The following is an 18165-nucleotide window of genomic DNA, read 5'->3' as shown; positions in this document are numbered from 1 at the left end:
TGTGGGGTTTGTTTCATTTTGTTTTACATTACAGAAGATCATTCCTTAGAGAGTGTTTTTAATTTTTTTTTTTTTTTATACATTAGGACATATGCCCATGATGTGTAGAGTTCTGTACTTAAGTTCTTTGAAGACTACTAAAATATTTATTTTATTTTATTCACATTTAAAGAGTTTTAAATGTTTAACTTTTTTAAAGATTAAAGTATTTGAGTTTTACTTGTATATGTCTTATATAATTTTATATATATGAAAGTTCTGCTTGCATATATGTTTGATGTGTTTCTTGTACCCAGAGATGTTTGAAGAGGGTGTTGGATATCCTGGATTGGAGATCCAAACAGTTGAGAGCTGCTACGTAGGTGCTGGAAATTGAAACTTTGGTCTTCTACAAGAAAAGCAAAAGCTCTTAACCACTAAGTTGTCTCCCTATTCTTTCAAATTCTTATTTCATGTTTCCAAGAAAACTTACTAAGTCTAAACTATTTAAAATGCATAAGTTATATTTGGCCTTCAGGACTAGAAGAATCTGAACTGGACATACATTATACATTGCTGGGCCTTAGTTCACCGTCTACAATATTGTGGACTAAAAGTTATAATTTGAAAGGATGAAATAGCAAAATGTAAAAATGTCATAACATATCTTAATTACCACTGCTCATTACGTGACAGTCTTTAAATATAATCTATCAGTACATTTAGACTTTTCAGAATTTTTGAACTTAAAACTGACATAAGAGGACTGTCATACATTTTGTTCATTTTTGTTACTTTATAACTTTTTTTTGTCTTCATAGCCTTCCAATATAAATTGGCAGTTGAACGATATGAATGGAACAAATTGCAAAGTATCAAGTCAGTAGTACCCATGGTTCATCTTTCATGGAATATGGCACGAAATATCAAAGTCTCAGATCCAAAGCTTTTTGAAATGATTAAGTAAGTACTTAATTTTTCCCCAATTACATTTTAAAATTTTTTTGGAACAATGTGAACATGCCATATTACATGTGCAACTTGTAATAGACAGAGGACAACTTGCATTGGTTTAATTCTAACATGTGTGTAATATTCATTAAAGCTCAGATCGTTAGCCTTGATGAACTGATAATGTCGACACCTCTCTTTTTTACTACGTTTGTTATATAATGGCAGTATTGCAAAAAATTGAGGAAATACTCTCTATTCAGTTTTGCCTGGGTAGAACTAATGCTAGTTCATAATATGCTTTCTCTCTCTCTCTCTCTCTCTCTCTCTCTCTCTCTCTCTCTCTCTGTCTTGTTGTTCTTGTTGTTGTTCTTGTTGTTTTAAAGATTTATTATATATACAGTGTTCTACCTGCAAGGCAGAAGAGGGCACCAGGTCTCATCATAGATAGTTGTGAGCCACCATGTGGTTGTTGGGAATTGACCTGTGGAAGAGCAGTCAGAGCTCTTAACAAGTGAGCCACTTCTCCAGCACCTTCTCTCTTCTTTATTACTGGTGTTTTGTTCACAAAAAACTCTACTGATAAAAAGTAAATGCAATAATAAATAGGCTTGTCAAAATTTTATGAGAGTACACATAGTAAAATACTTTACTTTTCAAAGATAAATACAACCTTACTGCAAGGACAGTCATCAATATTTTACGAATTCTCAACATTTGATAACACGGTGATGGCTTTATTATATAAATTTTTTATTATATACAAGATGGTTAATGTATTTTTATTATATATACTATTTATATTATATATTTATTATATATAAAATAAATTTACAGCATAATGGCACTGAATATGGAATCACAGTTAAAATAGTATACTCATTACATCAACTAAAATCATTCTGTTAAGCATTTGTATAATTAAAATTTTACACTGTCTTATAATTCACATTCACAAGTACTGGTAGTAAATATTCATTCTATGACATTTTTAGAGTACATTTGTACATGAGATTATTAGTATCTGTTTGGTCTTTTTATGTCTGCCTTACCTCACTTAACATAATGTACTCCAGATTCATAATTTTAATGATGGTAGAATTTCTCTTAGGTGCTTAGTAATAAAGACACAGTGTGTTCTTGTTTTTTTATCAATTATTGTAAATATAGAGTATTTCTATGTATGTGATTTAAGTGAATCAAAGTGAATTCTGATGTCTCCAACATCAGTTTCATTTCCTTTGAATAAGTGTTCAATATGGAATCATTGGATTATGTGGTAACTTTTTAATTTTTGTGACTTTCTATACCGTTCTGACAATAGTTATTTTAAAATATGTGAAATAATTCTTCCCTCCCATGTACTTGTTTTTTGTTCCCCATGACTATTAGTGTTCAATGTTCATTCACACATATATTGCCCATCTGTAAGAATTCTTTCAAGAAATGTCTTTCAGTCCCTTTTCTAATGCTTTCCTCCCTCTAGTTCATTTTGTTAACTCGCATCTTAGTATTTCTTTTTTGTAATTTTTTACTAAAATTATAATATACCATGATATTCTTCCCCCCCAATCCTGTACCATTCCTAGTTTCCAACCTACCTTTATCTTTTCTATGTGCCTCAAAAAGAAAAACAAAATAAACAGACAAACAAAAAATGCACTGTAAGACAAAAAGCCCCAAATGAAAATGAAATAACAAAAATGTGATGTATACCAAAAAGAAAAAAACAAAGAACAAGCCAATGGATTCTGTTTTGTGTTAGCCAACAGCTCCTGAGCAGGGAGTGCCAGAGGCCTACCCTAGAGTGTGGTTAATATACCCAGTGATTGTCCATTGAAGAAAGCTGGTTTTCCCATTCATGATAGGTATTGGTTGAAAACTATCTTGTAGCCCATTGTTTTTAGAAAATTTGACTGATGAACGTGTGAAAATCTAGTTTGTACTGTTGCAGTTCTGAGATAATATGTAAAGTCCTATTGTAACTGTAGGACACCATGCACTTGGTATTGTTTACTACCTGTCTTTAACATAAATCCTGATTCTTGAAGTTTTGATAAAAATACCTCATTTAGGACAGTGCTTTAGAGTCTCACTTTATGTTCATTTTCTAATTGTGTATCTTTGAAGTTTTGATAAAAATATCTCATTTAGGACACTGCTCCAAAGTCTCACTTTATGTTCATTTTCTAATTGTGGATCCCTGTTCTACTTTCTTTCTTTCTTTGGGTTTTGTCGAGAAAGGATTTCTCTGTGTAGCCCTGGCTGTCCTGGAACTCATTCTGTAGGCCAGACTGGCCTTGAACTCAGAAATCTGCCTGCCTCTGCCTCCCAAGTGCTGAGATTACAGGCGTGTGCCACCACCGCCCGGCAATTGTTCTACTTTTTATTGCAAGAAAAACCTTTTCTAATCTACTGAGGGAGGCCTTCATTAGTGGGTATAGCACTATGTCATTAAAACTCATTTTATTGTCATATTCCTTTAGCAGAAAAATATAAGGTTTTTTTTTTCCTCTGTGTAAAAGACCTATCTAGTCCCAGATTTCTTGGACACTTAGCAGGTATTCTGTTCTATCTCATGGAATGGAACTTACATATAATTTTTTTAATGTCTTTACTATCATTCTACCAGAATATCCCTGAGGCAGGTGTCTGATTTAGTTTTCAAGATTTGTAGCTTGATTACTTTCCTCCTTCAGTAATGAGATTTTAAAGAAAGTACTTTTACTTTGTAGTACCATGAATATTAGACAATAGAGTGAAACTTCTAGTTGGCCACCAGTCTTGAATTTTCTTCATTTCCATCAGCTTCATGTTTGTGTTTTCTAAGCATCACTAGCCATTTATTCTCTTTTAAGTTATTTTCCTTAGCTTTATTGGACTACTTATTTGAATTCTTTAAAGTTAACTATTGCTCTGTTAGAGTGTGTGTACTGAATGAAGTTTATCTAGAAAATTCTCATTATCAAACATTACTACAGGACAGTTAAGTGTTGGAGAGTAGGTGCCAACTTCATCTTTCAAATCAAGTTGTATTTTTGCCATAAGAATCCGACAGCCTGTCCCATTCTTTTAAGTCTGATATGAACAGAGCAAGTTGTTACAGAAGGAAGTGTTACTCACTTCTCTTGAATGAGAGCAAGTAGACAGAGTAACCACTGATGCACAGGATGCACCTGTGCTAAGTAAGGGGTTAGGGGAATAGATCTGGGTAGGGTTGAGAATTTGGATAAGGTAAAGGGGTGTAGCCTGAGGGTCAGGACAGGTTCCTGGTAAAACCCTACAGTTTGGTTGAGGCACATGCAAGGAAAACCAGATAGGCTGAAGTACTGGATATAGGATTAGGAATAGATATGGCAGATTGGAAGGGACTAGAGGGAGGTCAGGCATATTTACCAGGCAACTCCCAAGAGACAGAAGTACAGGATCTGGGCAGGTAGAGTACATGAATGAGTCAGTAGAACTTTGTTCCAGAGGTTTTGTTGTGTTTTCACTTTCATTTAGCTCCAGATTTTTAAAAAATTTATCCTTTGGCAAATTTATCATTAGTATTAATGATTGAAACCCCATAAATTTTTGTGCTTACTAGACTTTTTTGCTGTTGATTTTAAGTTTTTAATGCATAATGATTAAGCCAGGAAGGTTATACAGAGCCATTTCAGTCTTTCTGAATTTGGTAAAGTTTGTTTTGTGTTCCACAATGTGTTCTATTTTATAGAAACTTCAGTTGGCTATTGCGTAGAATGCTCATTCTTTGGTGTTTGGGTAGAAGGTATATATGTGTTGCTATGGTGTGTAATATTTTAATTCTAAAGTTTCTCTGCTTATTTTTTGTTCTGACTTCCATTTGGTTGGAGAAAGTGATGTATTGACGTTTCTGTTATTAAGTAATTAATATCAATCTGTGTCTTTATTCTCATTAATTACTAAGCTTTTTATGAAATTGGTTCGTATATTTAAGATAGTAATGTCTTCTGATTAACTGGTCTCCTTTTTAGAATGTAATGTCTTTTTATCTTTTTTGATTAGTTTTAGGATAAAATATATTTGGTTAGTTAATGGGATACAGATACCTGGTTTCTTCCAGGTTCTATATGATTGGAATTCTGTCTTACATCTTTTCACTCTGTGTATTTTGTATACAGTACATGACATAGATTTTGTTTCTCAAATCTTTGTTTTTTGAGACAAGGTCTCTCTGTGTAGCCCTGGCTGTCCTGGAACTCACTTTGTAGACCAGGCTGGCCGTGAACTCAGAAATCTGCCTGCCTCTGCCTCCCAAGTGCTGGGATTATAGGCGAGTGCCACCACCACCCACTTTGAATAGTGTTTTAACCTAGACATCCTATGGACATGTTCTTTTCCAGTCTCATGATGTATTCTGTGTGTTTCTTGTGTCTCTGTGTAGCATCTCAAGCTTCCTAACACTTTTTATAATATCCTCCCTTTTAAAGGGACCAGGTTGGACCAAAACTGTCAAAGAAGAAGGAACATGTCCTCAAGAGGCACATTAAGTTCAGAAGGAAGGCAGTCAAAATCACTTGGTTCTCAATGTAAAATGCAGACTAGGTAGCAGCATGACAAGGGACTTATGTTTGGTGATGGATCTAATGTTTGCAATCTTAAGAACTAAAGCAAGATTCTTGCTTGATACCTAATTATTCTGCACATACCTATGTGTTTTTGTGCAAATAGCTAGCTTAGTTTCCCCCCAGAGTGAAAGTGACCTGTGAAAACAAAAGATGGTACTGCTGAGCAAAACTTTTTAACTGAATAAAAGACAAATAAGTACTTAAAGAAGAAAAGGTGAGATTTACCAGAAACTTACTATATTTGGTGTTGAGTCACATTACCTGGGGAAGATCAAAAGCTTAATAGGAAATATAAGGAAAGATCTGCATCTGAAATGGATGACCTATGTGTTGCTACATCAGTCTGAATCAAAAGCACCCTAACACCTACAGATCAAGTTGTAGCTTATATTAGTTACCTGAAAGTTCTGATATACTTATAAATCACTTCACACTCTTCTGCTCCTTGCAGTTTGTCAGTCATAACACATAACCAACTCTCTGATTGAACTTACTTTCTCATACAACCCCAAATACTTAGTGCATTGAACAGGGCTTGGACAGCTGAAAACAATGAAGCAAATACTTGGGACTTAGGGAGAAAATGTTAAAAGTTACAAGGCTGAGACTGTGTTACATACAGGCCATCTTGGATTGTCATCTTCTAAACTCTTGATGTTCCCATGCAGAAGCACACACATCTGTTATCTTCCCAAGGGAAGGGACTCTTGTAGACATTGAAAAGATATCACTGCTGTGTGCTTATTCACTTGAGAGTGGCTGCTTCTGTGGTGGTGGCTGCCACACTATACAGCCTTAGGTCAGCAAAGGCTTTGAGTTGTCTTTCAGCTGTTCTTCTTGAACCTCTTTGAGCCCAGAAGAGTTCAAGGAGGCATCCTGTTTGCTAGTAACTCATTGCTTGTCCTGTCTTTTTTATATTACTGGTTGCTATAAGACACAAATTTGGCCTTTGGAGCAGTATGGGTGTCTTCTGTGAGTAGGTGCTAGCATTGGGGATGGAGCTTGGGCAGGGGAGAGGGCTGAGACTACTGATGGGGCCAAGGAAGGATCCAGGGGTGGTGTATATAGCCCTAAATAAACTCTATTCTATCCTATACCATTGTGTGTCTAATCCCTCAGGGGGAAGGAATGCCTTTGTCTTGGTCCCCAGAGGTATCTTCTTACCCCATACCTGACTATACATACACCAAAACATTCCTCCTCACTTTTTTATACACACAACATTTGGTGGTGACAGTCAGATTTAGAAACTCCTCAGGTTTGCATCCCTCTGCTACCACATGGAGAGTTAACACTAGGCCAAACTTTGGAGAACTGGTAAGCCCTTTCCCTCCATTGGTCAGAGTAAATGTCCACATGGTCCTAAGAGAGAATTACTGAGCTTGGAGCTATCCCTGTGCTGCCCTTGAGGATGGAGACATTCAGTCTTTTCACTAACCCGCCTTGTAGACATTTTCCCTTGGATGAGATTTTTCTGTATTTTGACATGGTTCCTTTCTCACTGCTGAGAAATCCCAGGCCTGGGTGAACTACTGTTTGTCAGTCATGGCATCAGCCCAGAGCTTAGCCCCCCAGACCACTATGTGACGACCTAGCGGTCTGGCCTGGTCTGGTCTCTACAGTTACTCATAGCATCCTCAGGATGCTGTTAAGGGGTAGTTAATAACCCTGTTCTCACCCATGGATTTGTCTATGCCACCTTGTCCCTACCTACAGGGATGTCCTGGTCTAATGATCTAATTCAAACAATATCTGTACATGACCCCTAAACTGCCACTTTAAATCAACTCTCTTGCTAGCAATCCAAAGCTCCTCATCCCCTCCACCCACTGCCCTCATTTCCTTGCTCCCTAGCAGCTCTCATTCTCTCACCATTTGCTCTGCTCCCCATTCACCACCTGAAAAGCTGGTCTGTCCTACTCCTTGCTTCCTGCCAGGGACTCTGCTGAGATGTTACTTTCCTACATGAGCCTATCTGCCCTGTCCCTGTTGTCTCTTTTTATCTCTCTCTGCCCGAAACTCATGCAATGAGAATGACTTTCTGCCAGAGCTGTCACTTTTGCAGCCACTGTCCCACATCTGAGGGACAGCAGGAGTGCTGCAGGCACAGTTTTGCTCTGCTGTCTTTCACCTCAGTTCTCCACATAACTCCATCATCTGGCAGAGCTCTCTTCTACTTAGTTGTCATGAGATGTAACGCTACTTCAGGTACTTTCCCCACCCAACTCGTACTCTGACAGGTGGAACAGGCACCATCCCACAGCCAGAAGCACTTGACCAGGCTGCTAGGACAAAGTCCCGCCCCACTGGAGTGGCTTTTACAGCTGCTGTCTAGAAATAAAGCCAGTAACAGCCAGTCTATTTGGAGTGCTATCTTTCCTTTTGTGATTTCTTGCAATCTATGTTCTTCAGGCTGCACACAAGCCCCATGCCCCTGGCTTGGGTGCATGCTTGGTGCCTTGACCACACATTCACATGCTTCTGTCTCTTGCATCACAGACCAGCGCATTCCCACAGTCTGCCCACCCTCTCAGTTCTTGTCACAGGCTTGAAACCTTCTATCACCACGGTCTCCAGTCTCCAGCCACCACTGTCAGCTCTCTTATTTCTTCCATTCCACATTAACTCTAAGCCAAGTGTTTCTGTATTAATACAAATACAAATTGTGTTTTTCTATACTGTACAACCTATCAAAGTCACTTAACAATTAAGATTTTTGTTTTATTAAGGTCTATCCTGCCTTGATAATGATTTTTGCTACAGATATGACCAGTAAATAAAGCTCTCAATCTTATCAGAAGTCTGTTAATTATTAATATACTTTAGTTTATGACAGACAGAATTTCCCAAAGCCTTAACAACTTATAACTCAGGAAATGAGAAATGACTCATATTGACTTAGGTAATACGAGGCACTTGACTCTAAGGGTATGAAGTCTTGTCCACAGTGTTTTTTTTTAGTGGTTAACATATCACAATCCAGGCAGTCTCTTCTAGTTGTGACTATATCTTCTGGGACCTTGGGGATAAGGTGTTAGGCTTAGGGGGACTCTCTATAAAAGGCTCGTTTTTCTGCCTTTGAAAGGCAGACTGACTCTGTCCAAGTTGCTATGCAGACCATTGCAGGACTCAAGGAGCATGGCCAGACCCACTTATGCAGGGAATTGGAAGCAGAGCAAATAGTGAGAGAATGACTACTTTGACAACTAAAGTATCTGTAGCTTGACCACTAGAAAACAGACCTAGCTCCTTAAGGTAAGGTAATCCACCACTACATTTACTCATTAATAAATTCATTCACAGGCTAATACTGCCAGATTTCTTACAGACTTCACAATAAATGATACACAAGTTTAGATACAAGCTTTCATAGATGTAACTTGTTAGTTCCTTACCTAAACTCACGTAGCAAGTGGGAACTTAGGCATTGGTTGACAGGTATACTTATCTTAATGGAGTTTATGTGGCCCATGAGACGTAGATCTAAGTGAGTTTCCTACAGCCTATAAATTTGCAAAAAAAAAAAACAAAACAAGACAAAACAAAAAAAGAAAACAAAAACTGTTAAAAACATGAACTTTCTTTAAGACAAGCTTAGGGAAAGTAAAAAAAAATACTTTTTGTGGAGCAAAAGGAGCAAGAAGGGCTTTTTCCTTTTCTCTAGAAGACTGAAAATACATAAATTTAGTTAAATTAGAAACAATTTTAAGTTTATATTTGAAAGAAAAGGAAACTCAAGACCTTGATCTTGTGAAGAAGATAGTTGATCATATAGTTTAGCAAGAGAAATACTTAATTCTATAGTTAAAAAACAGTCAAAGAAAACTTACATTTGATAGCTTATACTGTACATTCAGAATGAGAAACACTTACCTTAAAACACTTACCTTAAAAGGAAATTTAAAATTTGAAGTTATGATTATAAAAGTTGGATCATATACTAGAACATTTCATTACAGTTCGGCTAATTTATAAAAACTATACTGACTAATGCTAATATAGTGGAATAGCAAGATCTTAAAAGGTTACATATCAACTTGTGTATCTTTGTCATAAAGTCTGTGAGCAAGGCAAACCTGTCTTGTTGATTAAGAAATCTGGCAGTATTAGGTAGTTAATGAATTTGTTAATGAATATATACGGTGGGTTATGTTGGAGTAAAGGACTAAATTTGTTTTCTAGCTATCAAGCTTAGCCGTCTATATATTCAGTAATCTAGGAAGAATAAGTTATAATTTAGGAATAATATAATTAATTAAAAATGCCAGAAGTTGGTCCACTATCTAAACAGTTCCCTGGTCCCTGTGGTCTCCATGGCAACTTGGCCAGAATCAGATTCAGCATCAGGCCAAGAAGACAAAAAGCTTTTTCCTCTGGAGTAAGTTTTTGTGAAAGAAATGACCCACCTGGACTTAGGCAATAAGACATATTTAACTCTCTGGATTTCCTCTGTTTGTCCACAGTATAGACCATGCCCTGGTAGCAGGCAAAGCAATGAATTAGTGTTTCTCAGTGGCTAACATATCACAATCTAGGGGGAATTTTGTCACTGTGCCCGCATATTCTCAGACCTTGAAGGTTAAACTACCATACTCGGGAGTCTCTGAGTGTTGTAAGCGTAAACATTATTAAATTATTAAATTTAGCAGATTCCTGACAAGATTGAGAGATAGTCTGTTAATTATGTGTTAGACAACTTGTGTTTTTTAATTGTTGGAGACTGTATCAATTAAAAGCACATTGTAAGTTAATGGTAGTAACAAAAAAACAAGGCTAAATGCATATTTAAGATAGTGATATTTAATATTACTGTTTAGAAATTATTATTTGTCAAGGTAGAATAAAGGGAAACCTTTTTTTAATTGACAGGCTGTACTCCTACAGGCAGTTAACTGGGAGCTACCTTTAACAAGATGATAGATAATCCTGGGACTGTTCTTAGTAAAAATTGGTGCTGAATGACAGTCAACCACTTGAGTGCCCTTAGCTAAGATGTCGCTGACGTTATAGCTCTGCCAGGAAGAAAGTCACGTAATAACAAAAGCATAACAAACATTCAGTCAAATCTAAGTGGCTCAAGGTGAAGGGTACACAGGTTGGCTTGGCAGCCAGCAGTGGCCACAAGCATGCAGCTGAGCAAAATCCCAGCAAGTGGGGGTGGAGGAGTAGGAGGTGGACAGCTTTGGGAACTCCAGGGGCTAGTGCCTGCAGCAGTATTCTGTCTCCTAGCAACTCAGCTCAGGAGTAGGAGTGAGTGGGATCTAGGCAGTTCAAGAAACTTGGAAGCACTACCTTGATGGAGCAGAGTCCTGGGTAGAGTGCAAGAGTACATAAGAATGGGGGGCAACACTGGGCTGCTTTACTAGAAGCCACAGCTCCAGAATCCAGGAGGTGGAGAACCTAGAGTAAATGGTGAGAAAGAGGGCCTGGAGGAGAAAGCCCAATGATTTCTAAGGGAGTGGGGAGGGCCTATGGATCTCTATTGAAAGAGTTTTTAAAGTGCCAGTTAAATGGCCTTGTAAAGATGTTGCTTGCTGTGTATTGTGAATTAGACAGGGAGATGAGGCTACAAGAACAAAATTAATAGCAAAGAGACAGCTAAGTTAAGGAAGCTAGTGGCTATGTGGTCCCCAGCCCAAGGGAGAACAGTTTACCTAAGTTTAGGATTTTTCTACAGCAAGAAGGAAAAAACGGCTGAGAGGGAGGGGGATTACCGACTGCTGAAAAGACCAGTCATAAAGACTGAATGTCTTCATCCTCAAGAGCACAGGGCAGCTGCAAACTCAACAACCGTCCCTTGGGACCAGTGAACATTTAAACTGACCAGTGTGGGGAGCGAATTTGCCAGTTCATCAAAATTTGGATGGATAGGTCTATGCAGTGGCTGTCTATTTGGCAGCAAAATATGTGAACCAGTGATTTTCTAAATCTGAGAGTCTTGGCATCAATGTTGTATTTTATTAAAAAAAAATAAAATAAAGAGGGAGAAAAGAGAAGCCAAGGATATGGTTGTAGGGGCTCAGTAAGGTTTGCAGGGTCATGCTCAGGCATCCTTTCCTCCTCAGACACTAGCCACAGTATAGAGTTTATTTAGGGCATGGGGAGGTGAGGGGACTTGAGAGGGGGCATTCAGAGAGGAGTAGATCCTGTGGAGAAAGAGGGGAATAGGGAGAGAAGGGACAGAGAGCAAGAGAGGAAGAGAAAAGAATGAAGAGGGAGTAAGCAAACCCTTTTATCTGAATCACACATATCTGGCTGTTGCTACGTAACTATTACATAGAGCTCAGAAGAAATGCTAACACTTTTCACTGGTGTGGTAATGCAGAGCACGTTCATTGGTTACACCACTTACCATTAAGGACTTTAAATAGCTTTCTTCTTCAACTTCATAATTCTCTTGGTAATGAGTTATCTGCCATTAACTATTTTAGTGGAAATGAACAATTATGATGTTGCCCATTCCACTTCCACTAAATGAATGATTAACAGAAGCCATGATTTGGGTTCCAAAATATAAAGCCAAATTTGAAAACCTTATTAAAACTGACTTCCATTGCCTTTTGCTTCGTGATATCCTCTTCATAACATTTTGTAACCCCATGTTGGTCTTAGCTACTTGCTTAAATTTTTGCTATGCATTGTTATTTTTATAATTTTCATGCCAATGCAATGTAAATGTTTGTTTCCAGTATGCTTTTAAAATGTCTTTAGGTGAAGCATTTCTGCATCCCCAGAACTTCATACTAATCCACCATTTTTTAAGGGATTGCTGAAACAAATTTGAAGATGCATGATAAAGTACTCAGGTGGCCTGTCTGCTTGAAGCCTTGGCATAGTTGTGCTTTGTAATGGCTATCACAGTTGTTTTATCTTTATTTTTTATTTTTTGTTTTATTTTATTTTATTTATTTTATTTTGTGTGTATAGGTGATTTGCCCTGCTTGTATATCATTGTCCATATGTGAGATGTGCCCTTGGCATAGATAAAGCTCCCTGGGCCTTGGACTCTGGATGCGAGACTAGGTATAGGGTTGAGAATTTGAAAGAATTCAAGTTCAGTAGCATCATGCAGACTTACACAGATTGGCTTCAGTCTAGGATGTTTAGCTAGGCTAGACCTAAAGGTTGAATATGGTGCAGGGTGCAGAGGAAGCTAGATTCTTAATTTTAATTTTTTAAAATTCCCCCATTATAGATATTGTCTCCTCAAGATTCTAAAGCAGTGTCAGACTTTGAGAGAAGCTCTTGTTGCAGCAGGGAAAGAGGTTTTGTGGCATGGGAGGATAAATGATGAACCAGCTCCTTACTGTAGCATCTGTGAGGTAAGTACCCTTTTTTACTGGTAGTTGGCCTGGATTCTGTAGAACTCTAAGTTCATTGATTTACCTGGATTTTGAAATATGATCTCATGTAGCCTACAGTGCTTTTGAATCCTAGAACTTTTTGTTTCCACCTCATATCAAATGGGATACTGGATATATAATAACATATCAGGGTCAGTTTCTCTTGTTTATAAATGCTCAGTTTTATGTATTTAACTATTTATTTACTTACATTCCAGACCCTGTTCCCCTCCCATTTGTTCCACCCGGTTAGGCAGAGTCATTTCACCCATCCACCTCCCCTTCTCCTCTGAGAGGATAGGTATGTGGATCTTCCTAGCCTCCACACCCCTATCCTTCCACCCTGGTATTTCAAGTCTCTGTGGGTTAGATGCATCCTCTCTTAATGAAGCCAGACAATGCAGCCCTACTGGGGAACATAATTCACACTCAGGCTACTGCTTAAGTTTACTTATATCTTTATGTCACACTTTTTACAAAAGTCACATAGTACAGTTATTTTAAATTCTTATCTAAAAATGAAATATTGCACTATATTCTGGCTTAGAATTATCTACTAAATAGGCATACATGTAGTAACTCCTTGGCAAATGATAGTTATCTCAGAATTTGAAGATATCAATATATAATAAAAGCACAGACGATGAGGCAGACTTGAACCCTTGTCTTAGGGTTTCACTGCTGTGAACAGACACCATGACCAATGCAAATTCTATAAAAGACAACATTCAATTGGGTCTGGCTTACCGGCTCAGAGGTTCAGTCCATTGTCAGCAATGCAGAAACATGGCAGCATCCAGGCAGATATGTTGCAGGAGGAGCTGAGAGTTCTACATCTTCATCTGAAGGCTTCTAGTGGAAGACTAACTTCCAGGCAACTAGGGTGGAGGGTCTTAAGCCCACGCCCACAGTGACATAACTACTCCAACAGGGCCACACCTCCTAATAGGGTCACTCCCTGGGCCAAGATACAGAACTCATCACAGCTCTTTACAGTATTTTTTAGAGTAGATAAGCATTCTAGAATTTTTTGGTTCCAATAGGAAGAAAGATGACTAATTCCATGGCTGAATTCAAATGAAAGGTTTTAGTCACAACAGCAAGAATGGCTAGAAATGTAGCACAAGTAACAGCATTTACATACCCAGCATGAGTAATTATTGGGATTTGATTTTTTTTAGCCCTACAGGGCTTTTTTTCCTTTCATTTTATTAGAAGACAAATTACAACCAACCACAAATGGCACTAATATATATGATTGAATATGAAACTAGGCAAAATAAAGAAATTATTCAATACTTATCAAAAGTGATGCATGATCCAATTTTTTAAACTCGGGATTCTAGGATAATGTTAGTAGCTTATTGGAAATTACAGAAAACATATAAGCTGTCTAAGGATGAAATGATTGGTTATCAATTATAAGATAAAAAGTAAATGAAAGTTCTACTTTTGAGTAAAACATTAAAGGCACAATTTGAATTTTACTACTTTTTTGTTTCACTTTTGCTTTTTTGTTTGGTTGAGTGGGTTTTTTGTTTTAGTTATTTTTTTGTTTCTTTTTTTGAGAAGGGAACAAGATTAGCAAACATGCAATTTTATGGTTTTTAGGGGAGTTGGGAGCATCTGAAACAGGTAAAATATGGTCAAATATGAAAAAACTGATAAATTATGTAATAAGAGTGCTGTTTTTATATTTCAGTACAGCAGCTTATTATGGGATCAAAATCATTAAAGCTTGTTCTGTTCAACAGAAAAGTGAATCTATATCTTTCCTACTATGATACATAAGCTTTATAATACTATTTGTTATGGTATCTGAACTTTTGTAACTTTCCACTGTTTCTAAAATGTTCTTATTTCAAAGTTGTTTGTACTTATTTCATTAATATATGCACATGAGAGCTAAACATTTCTTTTAATTCACATACAATTTCCTAATTTTGAAAAACTAAAATTTATATTCATTGATGTTGTTTGATTGTTTTTTCCCCTCCTAAAGCATTTCTAACCAAGATGAAGACAAACAATGAAATAAGTTATGAGGTCTCATATTAGAAAATAAAAGGAAAATAATAAAGGTTGTATCTGTATACAGATGTTTAGGATAAATATAAATTAACTAATACTTGTGAAGTCAAAATAAGCTTTCTTATATAGATATACTAGTTAATTATCCTAAAATGAATCTCGTATTGGAAAAGACAGTTTCCGATTTTCTTTAGGTCTGTGTTAAATATTCATTGATATCTGATTGGATTTAATGATTTTTTTCCTTTGTATTTTCCTCTAGCCAAATATTTAAATTAGAACTATCTTGTCCCTTTCTCTTGTGTAAAAATAGGTGGAAGTTTTTAATTTGCTTTTTGTCACTAATGAAAGCAATTCCCAAAAGACATATATAGTACATTGTCAGAACTGTGCACGAAAAACAAGTGGAAATTTGGAAAATTTTGTGGTGCTAGAACAGTACAAAATGGAGGACCTGATTCAAGTCTATGACCAATTTACATTAGTAAGTGATTTAAAATATCACTATATATTTAACTGAGTTGTAAAGGAGCAGTTTGAATTTAGAGTACCAATATCTTAAATCTTCTTTATGTATATATATTAAAATGAGAATGTTGTCACAGTTAAAATTTAAAAATCTTCTCCTGCTTTTTATATTACACATATATGTTATTGACCATAGTTGATAGAATTAATTCACTTTTCTGTAGTAATTATCCAGATGGAAGTAGTATTTTTAATCTAATTTTATTTATTTAAAATGTAATAGTTCCTACTACTATTACCTTCATGAAAAGAGTCTATGGATCAGAGTAAATGTGAAGTTCTTATATCAGTATTTGATAACTTGCTCAGTTTCTTTGGTTTTGGGTTTTTATTCTTTTGGTTTGTGTTTTTGTTTTTTAGTTTTATTTAGTTGTATATTATGTTTGGGTATTTTGCCTACATGTATATCTGTACACCAAGTGCAGAATTGCAGTTTTTAATTTCAGTAAAGTATAGAATTTACTCCTAGTTCCAGAAGTTTTGTCTTTAGAACTACAATTTGAGCTGTAGGTATTATTTTAGGAGCTTTATTTCTACATTGACAATTTATTTTTAGATTTTTGTTGCTGATAGTCATCTTGCTTGAGGAAATTAAAGAACAACATGGAATGTTTAAAATAAATAGCAGAATAGGAATGCAGATTATGTTTCTATATAATCATGCCAATAAGTGGCTGATAGAATGTTTATTAAATTTCACACTGTACATTTACAATTTTAAAAAATTAACTAAATCATACTTCAAAAGTTTTTGATTAAATGGTAAACTACAGAAAAAAATGATGGAGATTTTGGTAGTGGAATCTTAGGAAATGAATTCAGTATGAATTCACATTTGACTGATTAATTATATTAACATTTTGTTTCTTTCCAACTCAAGCATAAATAGGCTGTTAGTGTGCATTTATAGCTATGAGCTACAGAACATTTACAGGGTTATGTAACAAAACAGTAATATCATTTTCTTTTATTTGTAGGCACCTTCATTATCTTCTGCATCTTAATATTGTTCCAGAAAAACTGAGGCCATTGTTCTTCATGAAATATATTTCGTGAAATATACTACTTACTTTATTGTTATTTCATAAGACTGCTATCTCAAAGTTAAGTCTATGCAACCTTTCAAGAGTAGAGAATCAGAAGACTAAATGGAGAGAGCATTACTTCTATCCCAGTATTTACAAAGTTGACCCAGATGTATTTCAAAATTAAAAATTAATAGTTACTAATAGTCACATGATTTGTATATATTTGCCAGAAATACCATTTTGTCACAGATTAATGGCTTCAAAACAACTCTTTATATCTGCATTTCTGGGCTGACAGATGTCTTTATGCTTGTAAGTTACCCAAAATTTTTCTTCAAAATCAAACAGTATCTTATTTGGCTATTTCTTTTCAAGATAACTAACAAATTGTAAAAAAAAATTTACTAATTCTCTCTAAAGTCAAAAGAATATTAAAAAGTCCCTGTCACTATTATCTTGAAGTCTTGATTTCATGTGATTACAAAATAAAATTATTAATAGACAGGTAAAAAGATTATACACTGCATATAAATAATTTCAAATTGGTGGTTTGTTGTTTTTTTTTAATCTTCACACAAACTGTTTATAAGTGCATATGTATATATATGTATATTGCTTGAAAATACTTGTGAATTGAATGTTATTTTTTCTAGATTCACTTGCCATTAATCCTAAGGTGTTGTGTAATTTTGAATGCCACAATTAAATTTTTTATTTGTAAATAAAGCTACTTAGCATTGTACATAAACTTATAATTGTTTAGCATTTAAAGGATTTTTCAATGTTTGAGTTTTGAAGACTATATACATCCACTCTGTTCATTTTCAAAGCTAATGAATATATGTATTTTATGTCTCTAAATACATGTATTATATGTAGAAAAAAAATTTCAAGTTTTTATGTCTGATATTTTTTGAAGGTTTTTGCTTACAAAATATGTATGCTTATTTTTAAAGACCATGAGTGTCTTTTAGTCTAATTAGGTTGTAACTTATGCAATGACAAGTAAGTAGTTGCTATCAGAAATATTTTTTAAGGGCAGAAAACAAAGGTAAATTAGGATTTTTTAAATAAGAAACATATAGATTGCCAAAGCTTATCATTTAGAATTTTGCTTTAATGGAAAAGTTAATTGCAATGATGACATCTATTTTAGAGTATGAATATACTTAGGAACTTTTTTAAAAGTTAGATAATCTTGAAATTCCATATATTCCTGCTTGTTCAACCTGGTCTGTGTTGGGAGACAAAGGCATTAAAAGTTATTATTAGTAAATCTTAACAAGGTCTATGAAGACTTTATTTCATATTTAAAAACTAAACTTTTCTACTTAAAAGCTTAGTATTACACTATAACAAAGACCTATTCCATTTTTTGTATTTGCCTTACATTCTCATTTTATTGTTTTTTCCAATGTATTTTTCTAAGAACTTTAGTTAAGTTGTATAGATTGCAAAATTTTTATTTCTTAGTAGTAAGCTAACTTGATTACATTATGATGTCATCACAGAAACATTAAAGTCATAAATATATGTATTTTTTTTTAGGAAACTTGCAAGTATTCATGGTTGGTGACTAGCTATATAAGAAATTATAATTTTTTTGTTAAAGCATATGTAGTAAGACTATAGTGAGATAGCTTAGTGGATAAAGCACTTGCTTTGAAATATTGCAGAATTAATAGGATTGGTCACTGGTTCCCATGTTCAAGT

General features: G+C 35.4%; 1 protein-coding gene across 7 annotated transcripts in view; it reads left to right on the top strand.

Annotated features, from left to right (window-relative positions):
• The window catches only part of LOC127676063 (histone demethylase UTY), a 119537-nt gene extending 101800 nt beyond the window's left edge, over positions 1 to 17737 (top strand). For all 7 annotated transcript variants that reach the window (XM_052171983.1, XM_052171985.1, XM_052171982.1 and 4 more), the window contains 4 exons: positions 801 to 942; positions 12718 to 12844; positions 15210 to 15380; positions 16402 to 17737. In XM_052171983.1, the coding sequence (XP_052027943.1) occupies positions 801 to 942; positions 12718 to 12844; positions 15210 to 15380; positions 16402 to 16428 (467 nt within the window). In that variant the 3' untranslated portion in view covers positions 16429 to 17737. The remainder of the gene's footprint in view (positions 1 to 800; positions 943 to 12717; positions 12845 to 15209; positions 15381 to 16401) is intronic.
• The last annotated feature ends 428 nt before the right edge of the window (positions 17738 to 18165 follow it).

This window comes from Apodemus sylvaticus (genome assembly GCF_947179515.1).
Source record: "Apodemus sylvaticus chromosome Y unlocalized genomic scaffold, mApoSyl1.1 SUPER_Y_unloc_2, whole genome shotgun sequence".
NCBI classification, from domain to species: Eukaryota; Metazoa; Chordata; class Mammalia; order Rodentia; family Muridae; genus Apodemus; species Apodemus sylvaticus.
Note: the sequence above shows the minus strand (reverse complement) of the source record. Positions and strands in the feature narration are given on the sequence as shown.